Raw genomic sequence first — 25085 nt, forward strand, 5'->3', positions numbered from 1 at the left:
CATTAGTTTGATATTTCAACCAAGGGTTTTCAACATATGTGCTCCCAAGGGGTGATAAGAAAAGAACATGAAAATGATGAGTGAAAGCTCCTCTTTGTATATGAGAAATGAAAAAAGTATCAGTACTAAATATAAGTACCTGTATATTAAACTGACAATGCACATTCTTTTTTTTTCAAAAAAATCCAATAAAAATTTGCTGACACTGTCCACAACCTCTGGAGGAGTTTGCTGGTTTGAAAGTAGATGGAAAAAGTATGATGAGAATGAAAATGATGAGGGAAAGCTCCTCTTTGTCTATGAGAAATGGAAAAAAGAACAACCACCATCTAATAATACCAGGAAAAACCAAAGTTAATTATAAAAACATAAATACAAATATTGGTTGTATTTATTTTAAGGTTTTTTGTAATTTTCTGTTCATTGACACAAATATGAAACAACTACTTTTACAAAAACGACACAGTAGGTACGCTTGTTGTTCTTGGTAGCATATGTTTTGCATGCTAATTTTGTCCCAACTATTCTATAATCAATAAATGATAGTTTGAATATAAAAAAATGCCTAAGTTTAGGCTGGAATGAAATGAACAGAAACCTTTAATTGAAAGTCAAATAAATTAAAATAAAGTTTGTAATTTATCTAAACCTGCTGGTAATACTGCAATTTTCAGTGACGCAAGTAATTTTAATTAATCTTATGTTAAAAGTGTCTGATTTTATTTCTTACTCTTTGAAAGGAACTCAACATAGACAGGACTTCTTGTCTTTCATAGGAAAACTTGATGTACCTGTATGCTGCTAGTTTCAGCAATTATCTTCTTGTTTTTATCATATTAAAGGGTTGAAACTCTTCTCAAACCTTTAATATGACGTTCTCGGGTTTACGTCTGCTTGGACCTGATTTCGACCTGGAAACTGATTGAACACAGGTGGGTTTTTTTTTTCAGCAAAATAAAAATAAAATATATGCCCCTCCACTCAAGGTTGGGACTGATCTACTTCAGGAGATTGAAGAATTAAGTTCCTTGGGATCTTCATTGAAGCTGATGGAATCCTTGAGCGTGAAGTTTTCACGCCTATTGCATATGCAGGAAGCGCTTTAATAAGCTTAGGAATGTCTGGAAGAATGCGGTGTACTCCATAGGACTGAATTTACGGATCTTTAGTAGTATATGTTTTATTTGTACTGATATACGGATGTGAATCTTGGGCGTAAAAATCCAGGGGTTTGAGAACAATTGTCTAAGATACATCCTTGGAATTTATTGGACTGACAAAATTACAAACGCTGTCATCCTTGAAAAACAAAACAGCTGCTCGTGACCGGTAAAATCGCAAATATTCGATGGCGATACTGGGTTCGCATGTAGTGCTGAGGCCCTCCCGGTATCAGAAGGTGTAGACGGCAAAAAGCTACAGTAGGAAGATGTCTGGGGAAGGATGTTTCAGCACTCGGGAGGTCATCATGAACAGGCACCCTCGTCACTTTATGCGCCAATCTGTGTAGGAAAACCTAAGTAAGTAAATAAGCGTTTTGGCAATTTTTTGCTGAGAAATTTCTGGTTAAGGTGACCAGTGAGTGAAGTTACTACGATTTACTCTCATTGCATCGGTTCTGGCAGGGATCAGATTTGAAACTGTCACTAAACGGGTAAAGCATATACTTATGCAAAAAACTGACGTAGTTGCTAAGTCAGCTTCTGAATTTTTAAACCAACAACTCCAGTTCATACTTTGTAAGATAGAATGGGCTGCATCTTCTGCTAAATTGACCCAGCAAGGTTAAAAAGAAAAAAAGTATAACAAACTTGAACTGAAATTTCGCCTTCAGGGTAGACACAGAAGCAGCCAAAAAAAACTTTTGGTCAACCAGCCGCAATTTTTCTTTTTTCGGGCCACTTTAAATCAACTGATTGATCATATTTGGGTTGCTGATGCCCTACCAGATGTCGTATTGGTAGATGTTGTATTGGCAGGATGAAGCAATAGAAAAGCTGACAGAGTTGATCAAGATTCATAGAAAGATGTGATTTGGCATCAAGTCTAAAAACAAAGCCCTAAAATATAGATGTGGATCCCAAGTATTATATATAGCATCCGATTATTTATCAAAAATAAAAAGAGGATTATAAAAAATAGATACAATAACAATTTATGAGATGAAAGAATTTTGCAGTTTAATTTTTATTTGTTGATCCAATTTCCCCACCGACTTTGATCAGCCACATCAGCTTTTGTTGTCGAATACCACCAGAGACCCAAACTGTCTCTTGAGAAATGAAGAAGTTAGACTGACTAAATCCATGGATCTATCAACATACGTTTTTTCCATTTTAATATTTTTTTAACTCAGACCCTATTTAGCAGGAGATTTTAGTAGTTACGTACAAACAAGTCCGTTCATTAAAATTGATGGCATGTCTCCCAGTAGACACACTCCTTTTGTTCATCGCGTGTATATCCTTCCCTGTACAAGCTCACCTAAAAATTCCTAGCTCTATGGAATTATCTATAGGAAATTTTGTAACGCCTCTAATACATGGGCGCCCATAAGGGGGGGGGGCGCCCCCCCTCCTGGCTGAATGATGTTGCCTTATTTTTAGATTTTTGTTCTGAGACTTCTATTATATAGCATTAAAAGTGCCAATTAGACGCGGTTTGCCCCCCCCCCGGAATTCAGGTTACGGGCGCCCATGCTCTAATATAACCGTCTTCTTATGCACAAGCAATAAAGAATTTAATAAATAAAAAATAGCCAAAACAAACATTTAAGATCTGAAGATATTTTAATTGTAGTGTTACACCAAAAAAAGAAAGATAATCATACTATTCGCCTGAGTTAAACCTACTCGAACTTCGATTTTAGCTTACTTTTCAGTAAAATAGGCAATAGTGAAAAGACAGAGAGTAGACAAAGTACTAGAATCGAATTAAAAGATAAAGCATCTCTTGAAGAAGTTAACTGATGCAAAGTAGTACCAGCACTGATTGCCACAAACGAGGGAGGAGCTACACCTGTAAAGAAAATAACTCTTGAGTGGCACGCCTAAACTGCTTTTTTCTTATTAAGATTCTAAAAAAAAGATATTTTTTCGCTATTTGAAGCACAAAAAAACGTCGAAAAACCATCTGACCATCTGTATACACGCAGGCCGGTCATTTCATCAACGACAGGTTTCGAGAAACATACTAAGAAGCCCTTATGGGTATATAGCTTTTACGACTTTCGGAGCTATGAATTAGAAACAGTTTACATCAGAAAAGTACTTTGAAAAGGAAACTTATATTTTGTCATTGAGCATCGTTTATTTAATAAAAGTTTTTTTTAATTAAACTCGATTAGAGCTTGAACCTATGTGAATTTTTGAGTGGAAAGCCTGCAATTATAAAGTATACATATTTTAAATTTAGAGGTATTCTTTAATACTTTTATTTAAAGACCCGCACACAAGCAAAAAAAAAAAAAAAAAAAAAAAAAAAAAAAAAAAAAAAAAAAAACTCGGAAACTCTCGGGCTGATCACAATGATCACTAAAATTAGATTAAAGGTTTATCATAGGCAGCGCAATCGCGCTGCCTAAATAAAGAACGATGTTGGCACAATGTATTATTTTTTTTTTCCTTAGACCAGGGCACGAAGAGGTTGTCATAGAAACTTCGAAAAGGGTTCATTCGATTGGAAATTGAAGTGGCTAGTGCCCTTTTTAATAGTCAAAGTGATTGGAGGGCAACTAATCCCCCTCTCACGCCCACCATCTATCCAAACACATCCAATCAAAATTTTGAGATAGCCATTTTGTTCAACGTAGTTGAAAGCTCTAGAAATTATGTCTTCGAGGACGATAGCCCCCTCAGAGCCCTCAGGGCAAGGGTTATAAGTTATACCATGGGGGCATATAAGGTTTTATTGAAAGCTTTGTCGTAGAAACTTGAAAAAGGGCTCATTCGATTGGAAATGCAAAGAGCTAGTCTAATAGCCGGCTTTTTAGGGCTAGTCTAATAGTCGGCTATGCTTTTTAATAGTCGAAAGTGATTGGAGGGCAACTAACCCCCTCTCACGCCCACCTTTTCCCCAAACACATCCAATCAAAAGGGTCTTTGAGGATGACACCCCCCTCCCCCCCCCCACAGCCCTCATGGCAAGGGTTGTAAGTTATGCCCTGGGGGCATATGAGGTTTTTATAGAAAGATTTGTCATAGAAACTTCAAAAAAGGCTCATTTGATTGAAAATTGTAAAGGGCTAGTGCCCTTTTTAATAATTTTCCGCCATTTCAACGTAGTTGAAAGTTCTTGAAATTATGTCTTTGAGCAGGACACTCCCTCACAGTATTCAGGGCAAGGGTTATAAGTTATGCCCTGGGAGCATATAAGGTTTTTATTGCAACGTCCGTCATAGAAACTTGAAAAAGGGCTCATTCAATTGGAAATTCAAATGGCTTGAGCACCTTTAAATAATTGAAAGTGAATGGACGGCAACAAACCCTCCTCTGATGCCCACCTTTTCCCCAAACACATCCAATCCAAAATTTGTAGATAGGTCTTTTGTTCAACGTCATTGAAAGTTTTGGAAATTAGGTCTCTGACGATGACAATCCCCCCCCCCCACCCCACATCCCTCGGGGCAAGGATTGTAAGTTATTCCCTGGGGGCATATAAGGTTCTTATAGAAAGTTTTGTCATAGAAACTACAAAAAGGTCTCATTTGATTGGAAATTGAAAGGGCTAGTGCCCTTTTTAACAGTCAAAAGTGAATGGAGAGCAACTAACCCCCTTTCTCACGCCCACCATTGGAAGGAAACTAACACCCCTTCTAAGCCCACCATTTTCCCAAACACGTCCAATCAAAATTTTGATCAACGCAGTTGAAAGTTCTTGAAATTAGGTCTTTGAGCAGGACACTCCCCCCACAGTATTCAGGGCAAGGTTTAAAAGCTATACCTTGGGACAATATAAGATTTTTATTGAAAGCTTTGTCATAAAAACTTCAAAAAGAGCTCATTCGATTGGATATTCAAAGGGCTAGTGCCCTTTTTAATAATTGAAAGTGATTGGAGGGCAACAAACCCCCCTCTCACGCCCACCTTTTCCCCAAACACATCCAATCAAAATTTTTAGATAACCATTTTGTTCAATGTCGTTGAAAGTTTTGGAAATTAGGTCTTTGAGGATGACAGCCCCCCCCCCCCATATCCCTCAGGGCAATGGTTGTAAGCTATGCCCTGGGGGCATATAAAGTTTTTAAAGAAAGCGTTGTCGTAGAAACTTGAAAAAGGGCTCATTCGATTGGAAATTGAAATGGCTAATGCCCTTTTCAATAGTTGAAAATGATTCGAGGGCAACTAACCCCCTTTCACGCCCACCGTTTCCCCAAACATATACAATAAAAATTTTGACATATCCCTTTTGTTCTACGTTGTTGAATGTTCTGGAAATTAGGTTTGTGTGGATGACAACCCCCCCCCCCCACATCCCTCAGGGCAAGGGTTGTAATTTATGCCCTGGGGACATAAAAGGTTTTTATAGAAAGGGATGCTGTAGAAACTTAAAAAAGGGCTCATTTGATTAGAAATTGAAAGGGCTAGTGCCCTTTTTAATAGTCGAATGTGATGTAAGGGCAACTAACTAATCAAATCTCTCATGCCCACCATTTCCCCAAACACACCCAATCAAAGTTTTGAGATAGCGATTTTGTTCAACGTAGCTGAAAGTTCTGGATATTATGTATTTGAGGGTGAAAAACCCTCCAGATTCCCCGTGGCAAAGGTTTAAGTTATACCATAAGGGCATATAATGTTTTTATAGATAGTGTTTCCGTAGAAATTTCAAAGGGGGCTCATTCAACTGGGAATTGAGAGGACTAGTGTCACTTTTATTAGTCGAAAGTGATTGGAGGGTAACTAAATCACCTCTCACGCCCACCATTTCTGCAAATACATCCAATGAAAATTTTGAGAATGCCATTTTATTGAAAGTAGTTGAAAGTTCTGGAAATTAGGTCTTTGAGGATGACCCCCCCCCCCCCGACAGCCCTTAGGGCTAAGTTTGTAAGTTATGCCCTGGGGGCATATAATATTTTTACAGAAAGCGTTGTCGTAAAATTTTCAAAAAGTGCTCATTCGATTGGAAAATTGAAAGGGCTATTGCCCTTTCAATAAGGTCCATTTTTATTCGTCCCTAACCTTTCAGCATGGAATGATCAAAAATATTCAGTCCATTGACTGGACTGAACAAAAGTTTTATGGGTACCAGCTTACTCAGGAAAAAATAACCCTTTTTTGAACAAAACAAATTTTTTTCAACTTTTGTCTATGTATAAGGGTCCCCTTGGGCAGCTAGATTACGGAAAAGTTCCTACCTTTTACGAAAAAAAATATCAACCCTCTATCGGTGAACGTATTACTACAAATTTTGAAGTCCCCTTGCCCCTTCCCTCCCGTACTCTCCCTGAAAGTATAACTCTACCAACCAACCACCCACCCACCCCCCCACCCCCTGTCGTTCCCAAGATATCACATATCTGCTAGTATGATAGCCTTGGTGCAAATACTATCTTTTTATTTACCTTGCTACTCAACCTCTGAATAGACTAAAAGCCTGATATGGGTTTACAGTGCGAAAACGTTTAGGCAAATTGGAAAAAATGTTATCCCCCCTCCCCATGCTCCCTCCTCTTGTTTGCAGTCAATTTGGCCCCCTAACTGTTACATTCCTTGAAAGTTTAACTTAACATCCCAGGCCATTCCTGATGTATTAAAAATAACCTGTACCATATAGTATTTTGATTTACCTCCCTACAAAAATTTAATAGATTCTAATTCCTAAAGAGGCTTACACTCCAAAAACGTTTAGGTGGGTCGGAGACGTGACAATTTAACCCCCACTCCCTTCAATACGAACTTAAACTCCCCTTACTTGCCTCTCCCCCCCCCCCCATATACACACACGAACTACATTTTTCAATGCATCCCCCGAAGTTGCTTTGGAAATAATGCACATATACGATTTTTCAGCCTGGATACGGATATTATTTTTGTATATTTACCTCTGTTCACCCCTCAAAGTCCATATTCGATGTAAATATGAAACTTAAACACCCCTGAAAGTTTCAACTCAATCTCCTTAGATATTCCTGAGAGACTATGGATACCCCATTTCCTTAACCTGGGTAAATACTACGCCTTTTGATTTACGTAGCTACTTCACCGGGAATAAATGCTAGGCCCAGGGGGGTTTAAACTGCCAAAATTTAGCCCCCCACTAAGTTTCTACGAACACCACTTTCAAAGATACGGGGCAGCCAAAAAAAAAACAAAAAAAAACGCTTTTTCGTCCCTTTATCAGGCTCCATTTTTGTGAGTATGAATATATTATTCCTTCTGTTTTCCCGTCTGAATTGAGGTCCCCGTAGCCCAAAGACTCACGACTATAAATTTCAGACTGGTCAATGACAAAAAAGTTTTTCGCTCCGTTTCCACTACCCCTAACACCCTATCTCCTTTCGCAATAATATGTGTGATCCTCTTAACCTAGAAATCAATACCTAAAACTTTTAAGCTAATCCCACACTCAATATAAAACAAGCCTCCCTTTTTTTATTAAGAAACATATATGTAAACAATTTGCAATGTGCATTACTTACGACCCTTGCCCCAGGGGCGGTGTGAGTCATATCAATCCCGAAGGCAAGTTTATTGGACCATTTCACTATTCTGAACAAAATGGTTCTCTCTAAAATTTTGCTTGCCATTAAAATAACGTGATCCATTTGCAACATATATTAAATTTCAGTTGAAACTATGTTCTACCGGCACTATAAATAAGGTCTAAAAAAAAAAAATTTTGAAAGCGACTGGATTTGATTTAAGTTCTCCAATATTTTTTCTGCATAGCGTGTTCAATAGTGAGGAATTTAGTAGTTGTTTTAGGATGCTTCAAATAAAATGTCAGGAAACATCCTCGATTATCAAAATCACGTTACTTCTAGAGAACTCACCTAAAAACGTTCCAAAAAAGAAGGGCCATAGATCAACTCCAAGAAGAGGTGCACACAAGTTAATAAACCAGTTGGGCAAGATTGGTGTTATTCGCAGAAATATCATATAATTCAGCATGTGATCACGATTCTTCTGGACCTAAAACCAAAAATTAGAAGTTTCAACCATAATTCATTATTGTTATAACAATCAAAATACTAGACAAAATTTCAAATTTTTATGAAGGTGCTAGAAAAAAAAACAAAGGACAATCTAAAGCCGAACTGACAGTCCATGGTTAAAATCTATTGCAGTTGTATATTTATGTATTTTTTTTCTTGTTCTTTCCACTTTTGCCTTGAAATTTCTATCCGCTTCTTGATTTTTATATCTCTTTTTTCTTCTTAACTTCCTTTTATTAGAGTTTTCAGATTTTGTTTTATTATTCTTTTTCGTTTCCATTGAGGGTCTTTTTTTAGAAAACAACCGAAATACTTGCAACAAGTTCTCTCATTGTACTATAGAGGAAAAATCTCTGAACATCACTGGCCTAAAGCCTTGTTTCTTAGCTTTATTATGTTTTGGTGTTTGAGAATGACACAAATTTGGACAACAGTTATTGCAGGCATGTTGTAAAGGCGAAAGAGAGGTGCTCCAGGTTTCACCTTGTCCAGAATCCCATAACTGTTTCAAGTACAGTGACGAATTCTAGTCATTTTCCTCTTCTTGAGTATATTTACTGCTCCCTGCACATTGACAAAAATATAAGTTTACGTAAATGACTGAGCAATTACTGAAGCGTTAGAAGCGAAGAAACGTTAATAAAACAAAGAAAACAACAAAAGGAGAAAATTTGGCAGCAGTATGGAAAACGTGAAGCTTTTAAGCCGAAAAATTTTTTAACATTTCAACCCCGCATTCCCTTCAAAAATGTTCCCCTCCACTAAGCCTTTGGGAAATTTTAGATAGTCACTTTTGAATGAGCAGATAAAAGGAGTTGAAGTCAAATATCTATACAAATATGTATGTTGGTCATCTAATGTCATATAACGGCAATTTAACGTAACCTAACGGTCAAGCTAATTAGTGTCATTTACAGGCATATAATTCTAATCAGTTACTTTATGATCAATAACAAACGGTCATAAAACATTGGCAGGAAATAATCCTTTGAATGTGCGTTTTCTTTTTTTAAGTTGTTGTTAAAGCACATCAAGTACCATTTGATTCCATTTAAAAGTATCTACTGCCATGTAATGGCCATTGCACCTAATGTAATCTTGTCGCCAACGCTCTGCATAAATTTGAACAAGTTCCCTTTTAATGTTGGTAGTCAAGTCCATGTCAGTCATCTAACAGTCAAGGCCATGCAAAATTGCAAGGAGTTTCCTTTTTAATGTTAGTGATCAAGCCTATGATTGTTTACTTTCTCTTTTTGCTTTTATTCTTTTTGTTCCAGTTTTGTTGTTTCGGTTCTGTTTGGTTCTCATCAGCACTGAATTATTTTTTATTTCTTTCTAGCTTCTCTCTCCCTCTCATGCCCAAGTCACAGTATAGTTATACTTCAAGATAGAAACGCAATTAGCCTACCCACAACCACAGCGCTTACAATTTACACCGTTTATAATTTGGCGACTTGAGAAAAGCTCAACTTTAAGGCATAAATTTATGACTGATATATCAAAGTAGGTTTAAGACCTTTTTTAAATTAAAAAATACAGGTTTTCCAACCCTAATTCTCACCATCACAATTTTCTACTTATGCAATATACGTATGACGTTAGTCAATGAAGATCATCATTCATCATTCAGGGTTTTAGCTCTCTGAACCTTGATTTTTGGGCCTGTTCCGGCAACAAGAAGATACAAAAATAGATATAACATAATTAAAATACATACGGTTGCAGCCCAGTTCTTAACTCTTTCTCCAGCGTATTTGAATAAAACTCGGCGTCCAATTAAGGCAGACAGGAAGAAGCACAGAGAGGCACCGATGGCTGAACAGGTGCAAACCATGAAAAGAGCCAATGGGAAGGGAAACAGAAAGCCAGACAAAATGGATAGAAATATTGATCCAGGTATAGCAAATGACTGTAAGCTAACACATGTTGTTAAGGAAAATAACAAACAAGCATTTTAACACTGAAAATCATCAAAAATCTAAACAAAACACGCTAAAAAAAAAATGATCTATGGAAGAAATATAATACTTCAACCGCACACAAAAAAATGAAAGCGACAAAGAGGGTGCTTTTCTGGCTATGATCATAGAGAATCCAATTTCTGGAGGGGAAGTATCAGCCTTTTTTCTCCTTGCCAATATGGTTAAGCCCACTTTAGTACATACTTATAGGCAGGGATGTATAAAGCGCAATTGGAGCGATTAGTCCCGGCGTTACCATCACAATGAACAAAAAAAAAAATGAAATTTAAAGCAAATTGTTTTTGATCATAAGAGATAAATTATGAATTATTCAAATAATTAAAATATATTTATTTTAAGTTTGAATTGCTGTGTGATATTTATTAATGCATTTATATATAAAATAAATTTATATCATTCTGCATTCTATGCGTCGGTCAGAATCTAATGTTATGGATTTGTTATTTTTTATTGATTTTAATTAATTAAAAATAGCTGATGGAGAATCTTAAGTTATTGTAGACGTATAATGTTATACGTCTAGAAAGTTAAGAGTAAATCAACGACTCTGACACCCATTTCCCCCCAAAAAAATATATTGGAAGACCATATTGTCTTCTTGTCTGTATATATATAGTCATATTGTCTGTATATTTTTGAATGAAATTCAAAAATATACTGTAAAGGTTTTCAAAATGTACATTTTAGAGGTTTTCAGAATAAAAAAAAACGTAAAAAATGGAGTAGTTTAAGCAATTTTTTCCAAATAAGACGATTTAGTCTACTTGACGTCAGAATCCCCGTAGAAGAAGGTATATGCGCTTTAAAGCATAACAAAAATGTTCACTTTTAATATTTCTTAAAAAAGGTTTTCAAAATAATTTTACAATTCCCCCAACATTTTATCATATTTGCTATTTTATACACCTCCTTGAACACACCACAGTACGTCAGAACGAGACAGAAGAGCCCATCACACGAGTCTCATCCCAGAGTAGGAGGACATCTACGCAGCAGCCCACTTGAGGGATGATTGGAGGCTACTCACTGAATCCTTGTGTGCCTCCGGAGTCACTCGAGGAACTAAGGTCTCAAAAACATAATGAACAACAAAATACAAAGTCCTCCTAATAATGTCAAAATAGCAAAATAAAGGGTTGAAGCCTTAGAAACATTGTATATTAACAGTACTCAAGGTGATTTCGCCAAACCTTTAAATTGTGAAACTATTTTTTTTCATTTCTAAACGAAGATAAATACAGAAAAATATTTTAGCTATCATCGTCGCTCTGGCTTTGGAACATCTCATATCGCAGTCAAGTTTTAATAATTCCATAATTCTACTTTATGCCTGCTTTATCCAAGCCTCCATATCTGTTAGTTGGATTTACAGGGCATCCCAACACATTTAGATTCAATATTTTGGGCAAAATTTCCTACGTGACTATCACCATTTGACTATTCACTGTAAAGGCTATCGTAAAAGCCTGTCTTGGCTTTTTTTTTCTACAATTAACTATGTCTTGATGCCTACTGCAAAATACTTGATTTTCAATTCAAAATCATCATCATGAATTGAAAATCAAGTATTTTGCAGTAGGCATCAACACATGGCTAACTGTAGAAAAAAGCCAAGACAGATAGTCCGAGTAATTGAGAGGCAAAAATGTTTAAATGGCACGGGTAAATGGCGGGAGTAAGCATGCCTCTCTTATTGGAAAAATACTTGTGTGTTAGTTTTTGGAAAGGCACGCCAGCATAGTCTCAGGCAGGTTAACCAAGAATTTTAAATTGACATAGGACCATTAAATTGCCTGGAATTCGAGGCAAACAAGACACCCCCGCCTATGGTCTTGGGAAGGTTGACCAAGAATTTAGCATTGAGACAGGAGCATTAATTTGTTTGAAATAACAGGCAAACAATCCTTTAAAGCCATCTTCATCTTCCAAATAGTACCTATTCATTGTCTAAGTTCAGCCCTGCATTCTGAGCAAATTTTAATTTTTCACAAAAACTGTTCACTCTAGCATCAAACTAGAACTAGACAATCCATTATAATTCGCTGAGCCTATTTACTGTAAAGGTTAAGTGTTTCAAATTTCTTTTGTAATTCCAAGTAGCATCGAGCAAATTTCGATCCAACCCAGCTTAAATAAACTTTTGTTAGGCACATTGGTGACAATTTTTTATTTTTCGTATTCGGTCTGCTTTGGTTCAAATCGATATTTTTTTCAATTCCGTTCAAATTTTTGCAATAATAATTATTTGGCAGAAATAATTGAACATGAATTATAGATTTATTTTATGTTTTTTTTACCAGAGAGCTGAGGCCATTCTCTGTGACAGTTTAAAATCTTCATTTAGATAAATGCATCATGGAAAAAAATCAGTTTATAAAATCTGTGTTTAGATAATCAGGATATTAAATCAACAATCTAGAATGTTTTAGGTAAACCCTATGAGAACTGACTTGCAAAGACGTTATTGTCTGTCTTTACGTAGAGACATTGATTCCTTAGAAAAATACTTTGCGGCAAAGATGTTGGAGAAATCATTTGCAATATGAGTTTTCTATTGGGAATTTTAGGCAAAATAAAATCCTGTGCTGCATTTTACTTTACCACCTTTTTTCTTCTCCTGCCTATTAATATACTTAGTATATTGATAACACATGGAACTCGAAATGACTATAAAAAAGCCAAACATTAATTCCAAAACCAATCAATTTTTCTTTTTGTAAATCGACCAGCAATGCTTCAAACAACACTGAATTATTTCGGAATAAATCCGTAGTATTTTATTTGCCACTTTTTTCCTTCTGAGTGCCAGGTAAAAAAAACTTTTGCCAAAAGACCGCAATACTTAGATTCGTGTGCATTATCCCTTTTTTAGCCTATATTCTAAATAAAAACCTTGTCCTAACTATTTATTGCAGTCAATAGAAAAGAGCATGCCTACTTTCAGAAAATTGGAGGGTGGATTCAAATTTCAAAAAATCAAAATTTAAATTTTTTCCCTCACTCTGCTGGGGGATTCTGGACAAACCTTGGTTATAGATCTAATTTGAGCTATAGCACAGGAGTTTCTGAACATTTCTTTTCTGCAGCCCAAGAACTTAAATTTTTAAAGATTAAAAATGAAAGCAAGGCAGTCATGACATTACAAGCCACCCTTGAATGGTCGTGAAATATGTCATGAATCTTCAATCACCTTCTTATTTCTTTTTCGGGTTGTAAATTTTTCTGGGCAACAGCGAATTTTTTGTTGATATAGAGATAACATATAATTGAAGCGTTCTCTTCAATTCCCCATCCAGACAGAAGGCCCTCAAACTGAAAAAGGGGACATTTTGCATTAGGCCTGACTGGTTTAAAAGAGGTTGCTAATATTGCCTCTTTAGACATACATTAAGTTGTGCAAACAAAAAAAGGATACAATATATATGTGACAAAGACAGCTCCAAGTACTTGGTAGTTGTACTTTTCCTTGTAATTGCTTAGAACCTTCCCTAAATTTTTGGCATCATCTATGTCTCTAGGTAATTTCACATATTGTTGTTCAGATCTGAAAAAAAAGCCACAATTAACAACATGTTAATGCAGTAAATATAAACGATTTAAATTCTTATTTGACTTCTAAACGTTGCTTCTTTTCTAAGCTTTTAACTAACTTTGTGTGTTTAGGCCAAAGATGATCAAATAACTAATTAAAGATAATATTAAGGCAATTGGTAGTTTTGAAGGATATGTGTATGTGGTCTAGGGGTGAAATGTTACGAGAAAGAATCATTAGAATGAATCTCTAGAATGAAAGGTGGAAACTGAGTACAGGATTTACCAAACACCAAATAGTAGCATTTTAAACATTCAAAAACTTGCATGTCCAAACACAAAAAGGAGAAAAGAAAGTTTTGCTACCTAGAAAAATTGAAATCTTGCAAGACTACATATGAAAAAGTGGGGCCATCATGACATAGAAAGTCATCTTTCAATATACATAAAAAGGTCATAACTGAACATGCTTTCATTCCGAGTATTAAAATATTTTGGTTGTTCTGGGTGATAGGAAGAAAATAGTTATTTTTATCAATTTCGTTTAAAACTAGATTTATCTATAGAGCCACAATTAAAAACTATGCCTTGATAACCCAGCCAAATCTAAAACATGTTTTTGCTATAATCTTTTTTGAGATTATAGCAAATCTTTTTTGACATGACTAAACAAACCAAGAGGAGCAAAGCAAGTATCAGTTTATGACTTTGCACACTTTTAGCTTATTAAATATTATAGACTCAACATATCCTGTGAACAAGCTAAGACTAGGGGAAAGGCAATTTGGGACTGGTCTAGTATCTGAGGAGGTGCCAAACTGAGTTTTTTTTTTTTTTACTTAGAGCTCAAAACCCCTCTGCCTTCCCAAGGCTAGAACATAATCTGCACTTTACTGGAAAAAATACAAATGAATGTGCATTGTCAGTTTAATATACATATACTGATATTTAGTAATCAGAATGTTAAAATTATTTTGATTTATTAAAGTTATAAAAATAAAAATATTTATATTTTTTCAGTAAAGTGCAAATTATGTTCTGACCTTGGGAAGGCATAGGGGTTTTGAGCCCTACTCATGTTAATTTCTGCTCGTTTTGAGTTTGACTTGGTTATTTATTGTAATTTCTGTTTGTTTTGGGTTTCATTTATTTAAAATTTAACCTACTTTTTTACATAGGCTAAAACCGTCTCCAAACTTTGTTAGCATTCATTATCAACTCTTCATTTTTGTTTAAGTTATTCCATACTTAGACATCTCCATGCAGTGCTTGAAAAAACAATAAAAAATTAACAAATCACAAATTAATAATAAAATATAATACCTCGAAACAAGCAATGTACTTTTTTCAAATTCCTTTTCACACATATTTTTGGATATTCATATTTTTCAGGATATTCTTATTCTATTGCTATGGCTATTCTTTTTAATAAATATTCTTCCTTTTTTTTTGGGGGGGGGGGGTCCATACGTATTAGATCAGGAAGGTATACATATTTTTTTGTGGCCTGCGTTTACCTCCCCCGGCGATTAAAATTAATCGCCGGGGGAGGTCATCCATTTGGAAGGCCAGGTCCAAATGGATGAAAAATCACTATATTTAATATATAGTTTTTAATATACTATGAGCAGCTGTTTTCACACGTAAGTAAGGTTGTGACAAGCGTAGAATTTCGCTTTGGCAGCCCAAATTCAAGTCCACCTTGTCACTTGTCATTCTGTATATATTGTACAGAATACTTATATAATATGACTGATAGCATAGTATATAAAAGAAGACTATTGGCTGTTGTTGCCCATCTTCAAGTATTTCAATCATAGAAGGCCAGAGAAATTCCTTGTACAGAATCTTACAATTTAAAAGCTATTCAATCCTTTGACTGCATTAGAATTGTGCATTGATTATCCAATCCTGCAATTTGAATACAAATAGACTAGACTTCTCTTTCTGATAAATCATTTCTCAAATGTTTTTCTCACATATATACAGGGGAAAACCAATGAAAGGGGTGTGACAAAGGCAGAACCAATAAACTAAAGCAAAATTTCACTGTGGTAATAAACAAACCTGATGACTGATTGGTACATTTTAACTTCCCACAAGGATACAGCAAGTTACTTACTCTTCAAGTTCAGGGAATGTTGTATAAACCAAAGCTAATATAGACACTGATGTCAAGAATATACCAAACAATAAAACTATTGACTTTCTAGTGCTGGTGCCAGCTTGTTCTGTTTCTATTTCCTTTGGAAATGATTCACCATTGTTCCCTGCAATTTCTTCAGCTGCTTGCATCTTCATGGTCTTGGATTGTTTTAGGCAATATTCAGTTTCGGTATTATACATTGCAGTTCCATTAGAGTTACCACCTGAAACCCAACACAGTTATTGTCAAAAATTTCTAGGTACCAGTATTGTACTTAGCATATATTACATTTTCTAGAATATACATCATGATAATGCTTTAAGTAATTATTTACCCCTCCCCAACAGCCCAATCAGCAGTTGTGTTCCAATAGAGAAAGGCCAGATGATCTATCATTCCAAGTGTCAAGAAAGATAAAGGTATAAATAAATGATAAATCAACAAAGGAACAAAACCAAAAGGTATAAGAGGAGTTCCACTTCACTTTTGGATGATGTTTGAATACTGAGCCAGTTTTTTTTCTTTTTTTTTATCATTAGTAATTGTCATCAGATGAATTGGGAGTGTATTAATATCAGCCAGTTTCATTCTTTTTTTTATCATCAGTAATTTATCATCAGATGAATAGGGAGTGTATAAATATTCAAATGCATTTGGAATCCAGATAATTTCTGGTTGGCTAAAGAGCTCAAGCCATTCTGACCCCCATCCTTTAGAAACCTTCAATATGCATGTATTTTAATCTGCTACTTTCAAAAAAGAGTCTTTTATGAATGTGTGTTGTTGCAACTGTTTGTTTGTTTAAATTACAGCATGTAAATTTCATTTATAAAAATGCAGTTGACACAAATCAATGCAACCAGATTTGTTTCCTTTTTTTGTCTTAACTGAGTTTTACTTGGTCCAAGAATTTCAGTTGAATAATCAAAATTGCCTGAAAATTCAAAGCAGATCAGCAAAAAAATTTAATTTTTCATACTAAATTCCAGAATTTTAAGGCCCTTGCTAAGGTCCCTGTAGTCTAGTCTTCTTCTTCTTCTATTTAACAGCAGGCGGGCTTTTCAGTATAACTATTTAGCCCTTTTCCTTTTGCTTCACTCTGTGGGCTACAGAGCTACTGGCTTGATTGCCTCATATTTATTAGATATATTCTGATATCTTTCAGCAGATCTTTCGACTCTAGGAGTTCAAATATAAGATGATAGATGTCGATTTCTATACTCTGTGTGCAGGTATAGTTGGCTAGGCTCTTGGCTGATAGTGGGATTTTGTGGTGTTTGAAGTATTTTAACAGTTTAGAAAGCAAGGTATGTTGTGCAGACGTCAGCATATTACATTCAAATAGGCAATGGTCAATTGTTTCATTATTCATATTACAATGCCTGCAAAGAGGGGACAGGGGAATTGAACCACTTGAATTAGAAAGCTTATATGAGAATGCAAGGAAATTTAGTCCATTTGTTCCAGAACGAATTCTATGATAAATTTTAGAAAGATACTTATTGGGAAAGGGGGAAAGGATAGGATTAATCTTATTAAAATTAATATCTGATAGCCTCCATCGGTAAATATTTCTAATTGGGATTGGTCTCCCACTTGGCTGGTCAATATTTATAGCATTTTTTGCTATTTCATCAACCTGATGATTACCACTTATGCCAGAGTGGCTAGGAATGTACTGAAAGTAAGTTTTTATGCCACTTGAAGCAAGATTATCAATAATACTGAGACAATGATAAGTGTCAATGTCCAACTTATATTGAGGAGCTGAGGCCAGCAACTCAAGGCTTGATAAAGAGTCGGAATAAATGATAATATTATTCGATTTTTCAATCAAAGATTGGTTTTGCTTAAGGTGTTCTAATGCCATGATTATGGCATTTAACTCAGCAGACATTATAGATAAATTATTAAATAATCTCTCGCCCATTGCAATTTTCAGGTGAGGAAGGAAAACACCACTTGCAACCTTCTCATTCCTTTTTGATCCATCAACAAATATTTGGAAGTGATTTTTATAGGTAATTGTATTAAGTTCTGCAAATCTTTTCTGAACAAAAGCAATGGGGGTTAAATCTTTATTCCATTTTGAAAATTCAGTATTTATTATGGAAAATGACCAATTCCATGGAGGGGATTGGGGGAAAGTAGGTGCAATAGACTTCGCTGGTACAGGGAACTTCTTTTGAATATTGGCATACTCATCTGCAATACCTCTATACATGGCTGGATTTCTTAACCAATTATGTAATGTGTGTGAGCTATTTGATTCAATTTTTGTAAGATGTTTTATCAAGAGAAAGCTACGTCTCTCCCTTATTGTTGTTAATCCACTCTCCATAAGCAGAAACTTGGTGCTTGTGGGTTTCCTAAGACCAAATATGAGATGTATTATATCATTTTGTGTTGTTTCAATTTTTTACATCTGGGTCTTTGCACATGCACCATAGACAATGAGCCCATAGTCAATATGGGGTCTTATATGTGATTTATAAAAATGGAGTAAGGTTTCCTCCTTACAACTCCAGGGTGTGGAAAGAAGTCTTTTTAGTATATTTGCTTTTCTATAACATTTTTTTATTGTGTTTGAAATGTGGAGGTGGAAATTAAGTTTTTGGTCAAGCATGAGACCTAGGTAATTAATATTATTATCTTCTGGAATAGTGGTTTTATTTAGAGTTAGTTTTGCATTAACATGGTTTCGCTTCCTGTGAAATTGGATTATTTTTGACTTGGTGGGTGCAATGGGTAAATCTGAATGTTGAGAGAATTTTTCAAACTGGAAAAGTGACTTTTGCAGATTTGACTGTGCTATCTGAAAGATGTTGCCAGATGACCATAGCACCAGATCATCATCATATTGTAGATTCGTGTGGGGTAGGTTCATGTCCCAGAGATATAGGGCAAATAGGAGGCAACTGAGGACTGCTCCCTGAGGTAGGCCTTTGGATATTGTCTTTTGGGGTGAAGAGGCTGAACCAACACAAACAATGAAACTTCGCACTTCTATGAAGGATTTAATAAAGGATACTAGCTTGGGAGGTACTCCAAGGTTTGCAAGTTTATTTAAAAGGATTTGGTGGTTCACATTGTCATATGCTCCTTCAAAATCAAGGAAAGCTGCCACTAGGATATTATTTTTTGAGAAAGATTCATTTATTGCATTTGTTAGCAAAATGAAAGCATCTGTTGAGGAGTGGTATTTCCTGAATCCAGTTTGAGTGTGTGGGATCATGTTATTTTTCTCAACAAACCAGAGGAGTCTGTGATAAATCATTTTCTCCATTATTTTCCCCATCACAGGTGTAATCATTATGGGCCTATAAGACTCAGGGTTATCTTTTGGTTTATTTTTCTTTAGGATTGGTAGGAGGGACGAACATTTCCATATATTGGGGAACCTAGAGGATGCCCAAGCGTGATTATAACAATTTAGCAGTTCTTGTTTGTATGAAGGTGTGAGATTCTTTATCCATGTAGGGTGTATATTGTCATAGCTGCTGCTAGTTTTGGACCTAATATGATGTATTGCATTATTCAATTCCCGGATTGAAAATGGATTAGTTATGTACTCGGATCCTGGGCGTGGTTGGTAACTAGGGTTCATAGAAATTGTGGACAGTTTGCTTTGATTATTTGATGTTAGCTTATTAACAAAAAGAGTTGCAAATAGATTAGCCTTTTCGATATCATTGTCATAATGGGTATTATTATGCATAAGATCATACAGGAGTGGGTTGGTAGAAGTCTTTTCCCCACATATGTGGCTTATAACTTTATGTATAAATGGCTCAGGTGTTTCTCTGGAGAGATTATTTGCAAAATTATTCCAGTATTTATATTTAGCATCTATTATAGTCCTTTTTAGATTAGATTCTGCTTGTAATTTTTTTAACTATGTAGTAGGTGTTGTTTTTTTTATTAATTCTGACCTAGCTGCCTATTTTATCTTCCATTTATTTAGGCACTCATTTGTCCACCATGCTTTAGGAATTCGTTTAGGGAATGTTTTCTTAGGTGTTGTCCTGGGGATAGTATGATTAGCTGTATTTATTAGTAAAGATGTCAAGGCTTCAGCATGTGTGTCAACTGTTGTGTTAGAAATGCATGAACTTTGGGTGAAACTTGTAATTTCATCATTTAGCTTATTTTGGAAAATAGACCAATTTGCTTTAGTGTTGATATATTTGGAAGTATGAGAAGAAGTTTCAGCAGGTTCATTTAGGGAGCAAACAATAGCAAAGTGGTCTGTACACAGACTATCAATTTTATTTATGTAAATTTTGTTCAAAAAATTTAAAGACACAATTTGTAGGTCAATTGTGGAGAATTTGGCACTTTTGGGGTTAAAATATGTAATTAGGTTTGGAGGGGTAGCAACAGCTAATTCATTATTATTTGAAATCATATGCTCAATAAATTTACCAGCTTTATTTGCTGGTTTAATCCCCCACAAAAGGCTGTGGGCATTGAAATCACCACAAATAATGATGTTTTTTAACATATTAGAATTATTTATATAATTAAAGAAATCCTTGGCATCTGAAGTTTGGCCATTAGGGCTATAAAAGCTTATTATGTAGGTTTTTAAATTATTCAGCCAAATACTTATACCAATTACATCAACATCATTTTCAAAATCTGGAAAATTGATGCCACAAAATTTTATATTATTATTAACTAATAAAGCTACACCACCTCCTTTTCTCTCTGAAGATCTATCATTTCTCAGGATAGTGTATCCCAGAGACTTAATTTGTTGATTTTGGGTTAAATGAGTTTCCTGGAGGCAAGCAATATTAATGGAATTACTATTCATAAATGATATTAGTTCATTTAGCTTATTTTCTGTGAGTGATCTTACATTCCATTGGAGTATTGATAAATGTTGTATTGTTGATTTATTCTTCATATGACTGTGTATCAATGTTCAGCTTTGTTAAAAGTAAAGCAAGATCTTTTTTTGCTTGAATGAGCATATCATCTGGGAAGTAGATTTTTGCCAATTCTGCAATAATTTTTGTTTTCTGTAGTTGATGTATGTTCATGGCCTGAACTGCATTACAGTTTAGAATGAATAAGCATATATTTGGGGATTGCATTTTTGGTAGTGCATCCTGTTTGTTGGTGAAGGGATTGATTCCAGTTAGTGTTTCTGGTTTGTTTCTTCTTGGGAGGGAGGGCCAGGCTGGCCTCATCTCACCGGAAAAAAAGGCTTGCTGGCTTGGTGATTCCTTCTGATAGGGATTTGAGCTAGGGGGCTTAGAAGATGTTGTTTTATATGGGGTGCTTGATGCATTTGGGGCATTTGACTTGGGGGTTTTGGTTGGTTTCATTACAGGCTTTATTTGGTATTGTTGGGCAGCATTTGCTTCCATTGCTGCAAAGGGTTATGGGATGGCCTTCTCTGTTGATATTTGGAGTGTTAGAGCTCTTTTCTTGTATGCAGGGCATAATGATTTATTTGTAGATTCATGAGGACCTTTGCAATTGATGCATGTAGGCTGGGTGTTTTTGCAAGTTGTCAGCTCTTTAGGATGGAAAGATTTACAATTACTACACTCTTGGAGAATTTCATTGCATTTGTTTGTCGTGTGTCCCAGTTTGAAACACTTCTGACACTGAATAGGCTTAGGTTTGTATTCCTTGTGTGGTTTGATTTGCCCAAATAGGAATAATTTTTCTGGTATATCAATTTTATCCTTTAGTGTGAATAAGAAGGATCTACTAGTTTTTAGGCCAGTAGAGTTAGGTTTTCCAAGTTGGGTAACATCCTCAACTGGGATTGTGTTTCCAGCCCTATCTGAGAGGCCTTCTTTTAACTCCTGAGTAGATATCTCTGGGGGAGCATTATAAACTACAATTTTTGTTGGTGATTGTTTTGGGTTCCAATTAGATGCAATAATTGGGATATTCAGAAGGGATTTAAGGTTAATTATTGTATCTGCTGATTTCTGATCTTCTACAGCTATAAGCAGAGATCCATCACGGTTAATGTTAAGAGAGAACATTGATTTTAGCAATTTAAAAATTGCAACTCTTATTGCAGTGATCATTTTTATTTCAAAGGGGGTAGTGGGAGTAATTTGAAGGTAAATTCGTAAGTTTTTGGAGGGAGGATCTTGGGCAGGGAGAGGGGAAATGCTTTTAATTGGGGAGATTTTTTTCCTTTTTTTGAGCTTCTAGAGAGGACCTCTTGAAACCCATTATCATCATTTATGGTTGCATTAGGACCTACAGTTATCATTGTCCTATTCTCTGAATTGGAGCTATCATTAGAACTTTCAGATAATGTGCTTGACCAGCCAGGATGGGTATCTTTCACTATGGAATTTGATTTGGGATCTGGGGGGACGTTTTTTTTTTGGGGGACTTCTGAACATTGCCTATTTGAAAAATCTTTAAAAACAAAAATAAAACTAAATAATAAGGGAAAATATATGGTATAAAAACGTCTGCACTATAATATGGGAAGGATAAACACCACAGTATAGCCCTGAGGATGACTTGAGCAGGATAGGTTTGGTACAACTACTGATTAGAATCGATAATAATCAAGAAAATATATTTCGATTTTCTTGTACGGTTGCTGTTGTTGTTGTTGATTCTGCCTTATCTGCCAGATAAGGCAGAAACGCCTGGTCCAGCTGCAAGAACAAGTAAGTAAAAAGTGTCACAAACAAATGCAACATTTTTTTTTTGCATAGTTTTGTCTTCACAAAGATCCCTGTGTCTCTTTATACTAGCCTAGTAAGTCTAAGCCAATCTCTGGAGACAAGAATTTGTTGATGCACTTTAAGGTGTCTAAATAAAATCTGAATATTTGCTTTTCCTTTAAGTTTACCTGGCCCTGTCAACACATTATGTAAGCACAAGCTCACAAGGCAAAACAAAAATTCTTAGCTCATATTTAGATAAAACTGTTGGGTTTTTTTTTAAGTTTTTATCTGACCATATGTTGTTTTTTTTAAGTTTTTTTTATCTAATTCAGCATTTTGAAGCTAATAACATTCTCACTTTGGCTCAACATGGACTCAGATCTTTAAGATCCATTGATAATGACCTAATACAGACATATGAGAATGTCAAATCATTGATGGATAAAGATTTCCCTGTTTACATGGTGCTCCTGGACCTCTTAAAAGCATTTGACAGGGTTTGTCATGAATTCCTCATCACCAAACTAAAAGCAGCAGCTGTTGATGTTATAATTCAGTAGATACAGAGTTTCCTTCCAGAAAGAATACAAGTTGTAAGAGCTCATGAGTCAAGGTGTCCCTCATTTCCCCTAATCTACAACTGTTTTGAGCAGTGTTCCCCAAGGGACCATTCTTGGACCAATTCTCTTCAACTTCTATATAAATGATGCACCCAACCTTCTCTCAAACCTCCTCACTCTTGATGCTGATTATTCAAAACTTGTTGGTAAAGCAGCTACACCCTTTGAACTACAATCAAACCAAAAGGAGCTTAACATTCTTGGGAGTTGGGCTGATACATGGCTCCTCTCTTTCTGTGCTGATAAATGCCATGTAATCCACTTTGGCAATCAAAATCCACATCAGCAGTTCCATCTCCAAGGTAACCCCCTATTTGCAGTTTCTGAAGAAAGAGATCTTGGAGTCATTGTTGATTGTAAACTTAAGTTCAGCAACCATGCAAAATTTGCATCATTGTCTGCTGTCCAATTTCTCAGAATGATCAAAAGAACTATCTCCAGCAGATGCTCAAAAGAATTTATGAAGCTCTACAAGGCACTAGTTTCCCACGTCTTGAGATTGGAATGTCCCTGGCATCACCCTACTTCAAGAAGGACCATAAATACTAGAGAGAGTACAACAAAGAGCAACCAAAATGGCCAAATGCTTTGAGCAAATGCCATACAAAGAGCATTTACATCATTTGAAGCTTCTTACCCTCACAAACCAGAGGAAACATGGGTGACATAACTATGGCCCACAAAATTATTTCCAAAAATATTCTCCCTGGTCTCCTTGCCCCCCTCCCCCCAGAATGTTCTGTGACTAGAGGGCATTCCAAGAAAATCTTCAAGAAGCACACCTCAATCCAAAAAGGAAGCCATTTCTTCAGCCAGAAAGTAACAAACTTGTGGAATTAACTCTCTGAAGTTACAGTGGCTGCTGATTCAATGGGTGCATTCAATCAAAATCTCAACAAAGAGTGGCTACAGCATGATTTCCTGTACAACTGGGAAGCTGTTGAGTCCTCAACCCAAATGTAGCAAGCAACTGCATCAAAAAACCTACAGCAGTCATCACAAAGTATTAAAAGGATAGAAAATCCTTAGATTCACTCCAAACTGCAATTTAAGGTAATATGGGTTACCTTTACCAAATAATTTTTAAATATAAGTTTCAAACTTTTAAGAGAAAATTTCCAGTCATTTTTTGGAACTTGCATTTATGAGATAAAAATATTGTAAAGCCCTTGTCCCTTTCCCTAAATGCAATATTTGAAGTCTTCTTTCCAATCCCAAACACTTCCTGAAGGTTTTAACTTGCAGTGCCAAGTTATTCTCAAAATATCACAGATAAGCTATGTGGATAGACTGAGTGAATATATATGTTTTGATTTTTCTCACAAGTTTCATTGAGACTGGGTCAAAGAGATATACTTGTTGGCCCTTTCCCCTCCCTCTATGGCCAATATATAATACCCTCCTACTTCCTCACTGTCTAACACTCCAAAGTTTCAGCTCAATCTCTACCAGATGATTTAGATATGCTAATTTGATAAACTAGCTACAGTGTTTCTTTCAATTACACCCTACTCCTTGTCATTAAAAATTAAAGGTCCACCTGTCCCCAAGACTCCCTGAGAACTTCAACTTAATCCCCTTGAGCTTTTCCTGAGATAATGCACATAATATTTTAATAGCCTGGGCATAAAAGATTTTTCCTTTTTTTTATGTCTACATTGATATATAACTGGGAATAGAAACCAGTCCAACAGAGGCAGATAGTGTCAAGTACTCTGGACAGATTAAACCAAAATTTTTAACAGATTGTACCAAAAATGTTAGTCCCTTTACCTATGTCCCCTGTCTCTCCAGTCAGGATTGGAGACCCAATTTCTCCCCCCTGACACATACTGAAAGTTTCAATTCCCATTCCCATTAATTGCAGGTATGCTATTTTGATACTTTGCAACATTTACTGGCTTTTGATATACAGCTGTAGCTGTAAGGTTAGCTGTAAATGGATTCAAAATCTCATAGAACCCTTATTTGGCTATTTTTCTACAAGAT

At 35.6% G+C, this 25085-nt stretch overlaps 1 protein-coding gene across 1 annotated transcript in view; it reads right to left on the bottom strand.

Annotated features, from left to right (window-relative positions):
- Positions 1-2770: 2770 nt before the first annotated feature.
- The window catches only part of stas (Transmembrane protein stas), a 28143-nt gene continuing 5828 nt past the window's right edge, over positions 2771-25085 (bottom strand). Inside the window, exons 2-6 of the mRNA XM_089104556.1 lie at positions 15794-16040; positions 13556-13684; positions 9876-10074; positions 7997-8135; positions 2771-3018 (exon numbers count right to left, since the gene is read on the bottom strand). Of these exons, the coding sequence (XP_088960682.1) occupies positions 2849-3018; positions 7997-8135; positions 9876-10074; positions 13556-13684; positions 15794-16040 (884 nt within the window). The 3' untranslated portion in view covers positions 2771-2848. The remainder of the gene's footprint in view (positions 3019-7996; positions 8136-9875; positions 10075-13555; positions 13685-15793; positions 16041-25085) is intronic.

The sequence above is a fragment of the Artemia sp. Qi Xiang Cuo genome, chromosome 2 (assembly GCF_049724085.1).
Source record: "Artemia sp. Qi Xiang Cuo chromosome 2, ASM4972408v1, whole genome shotgun sequence".
In the NCBI taxonomy this organism is placed as follows: Eukaryota; Metazoa; Arthropoda; class Branchiopoda; order Anostraca; family Artemiidae; genus Artemia; species Artemia sp. Qi Xiang Cuo.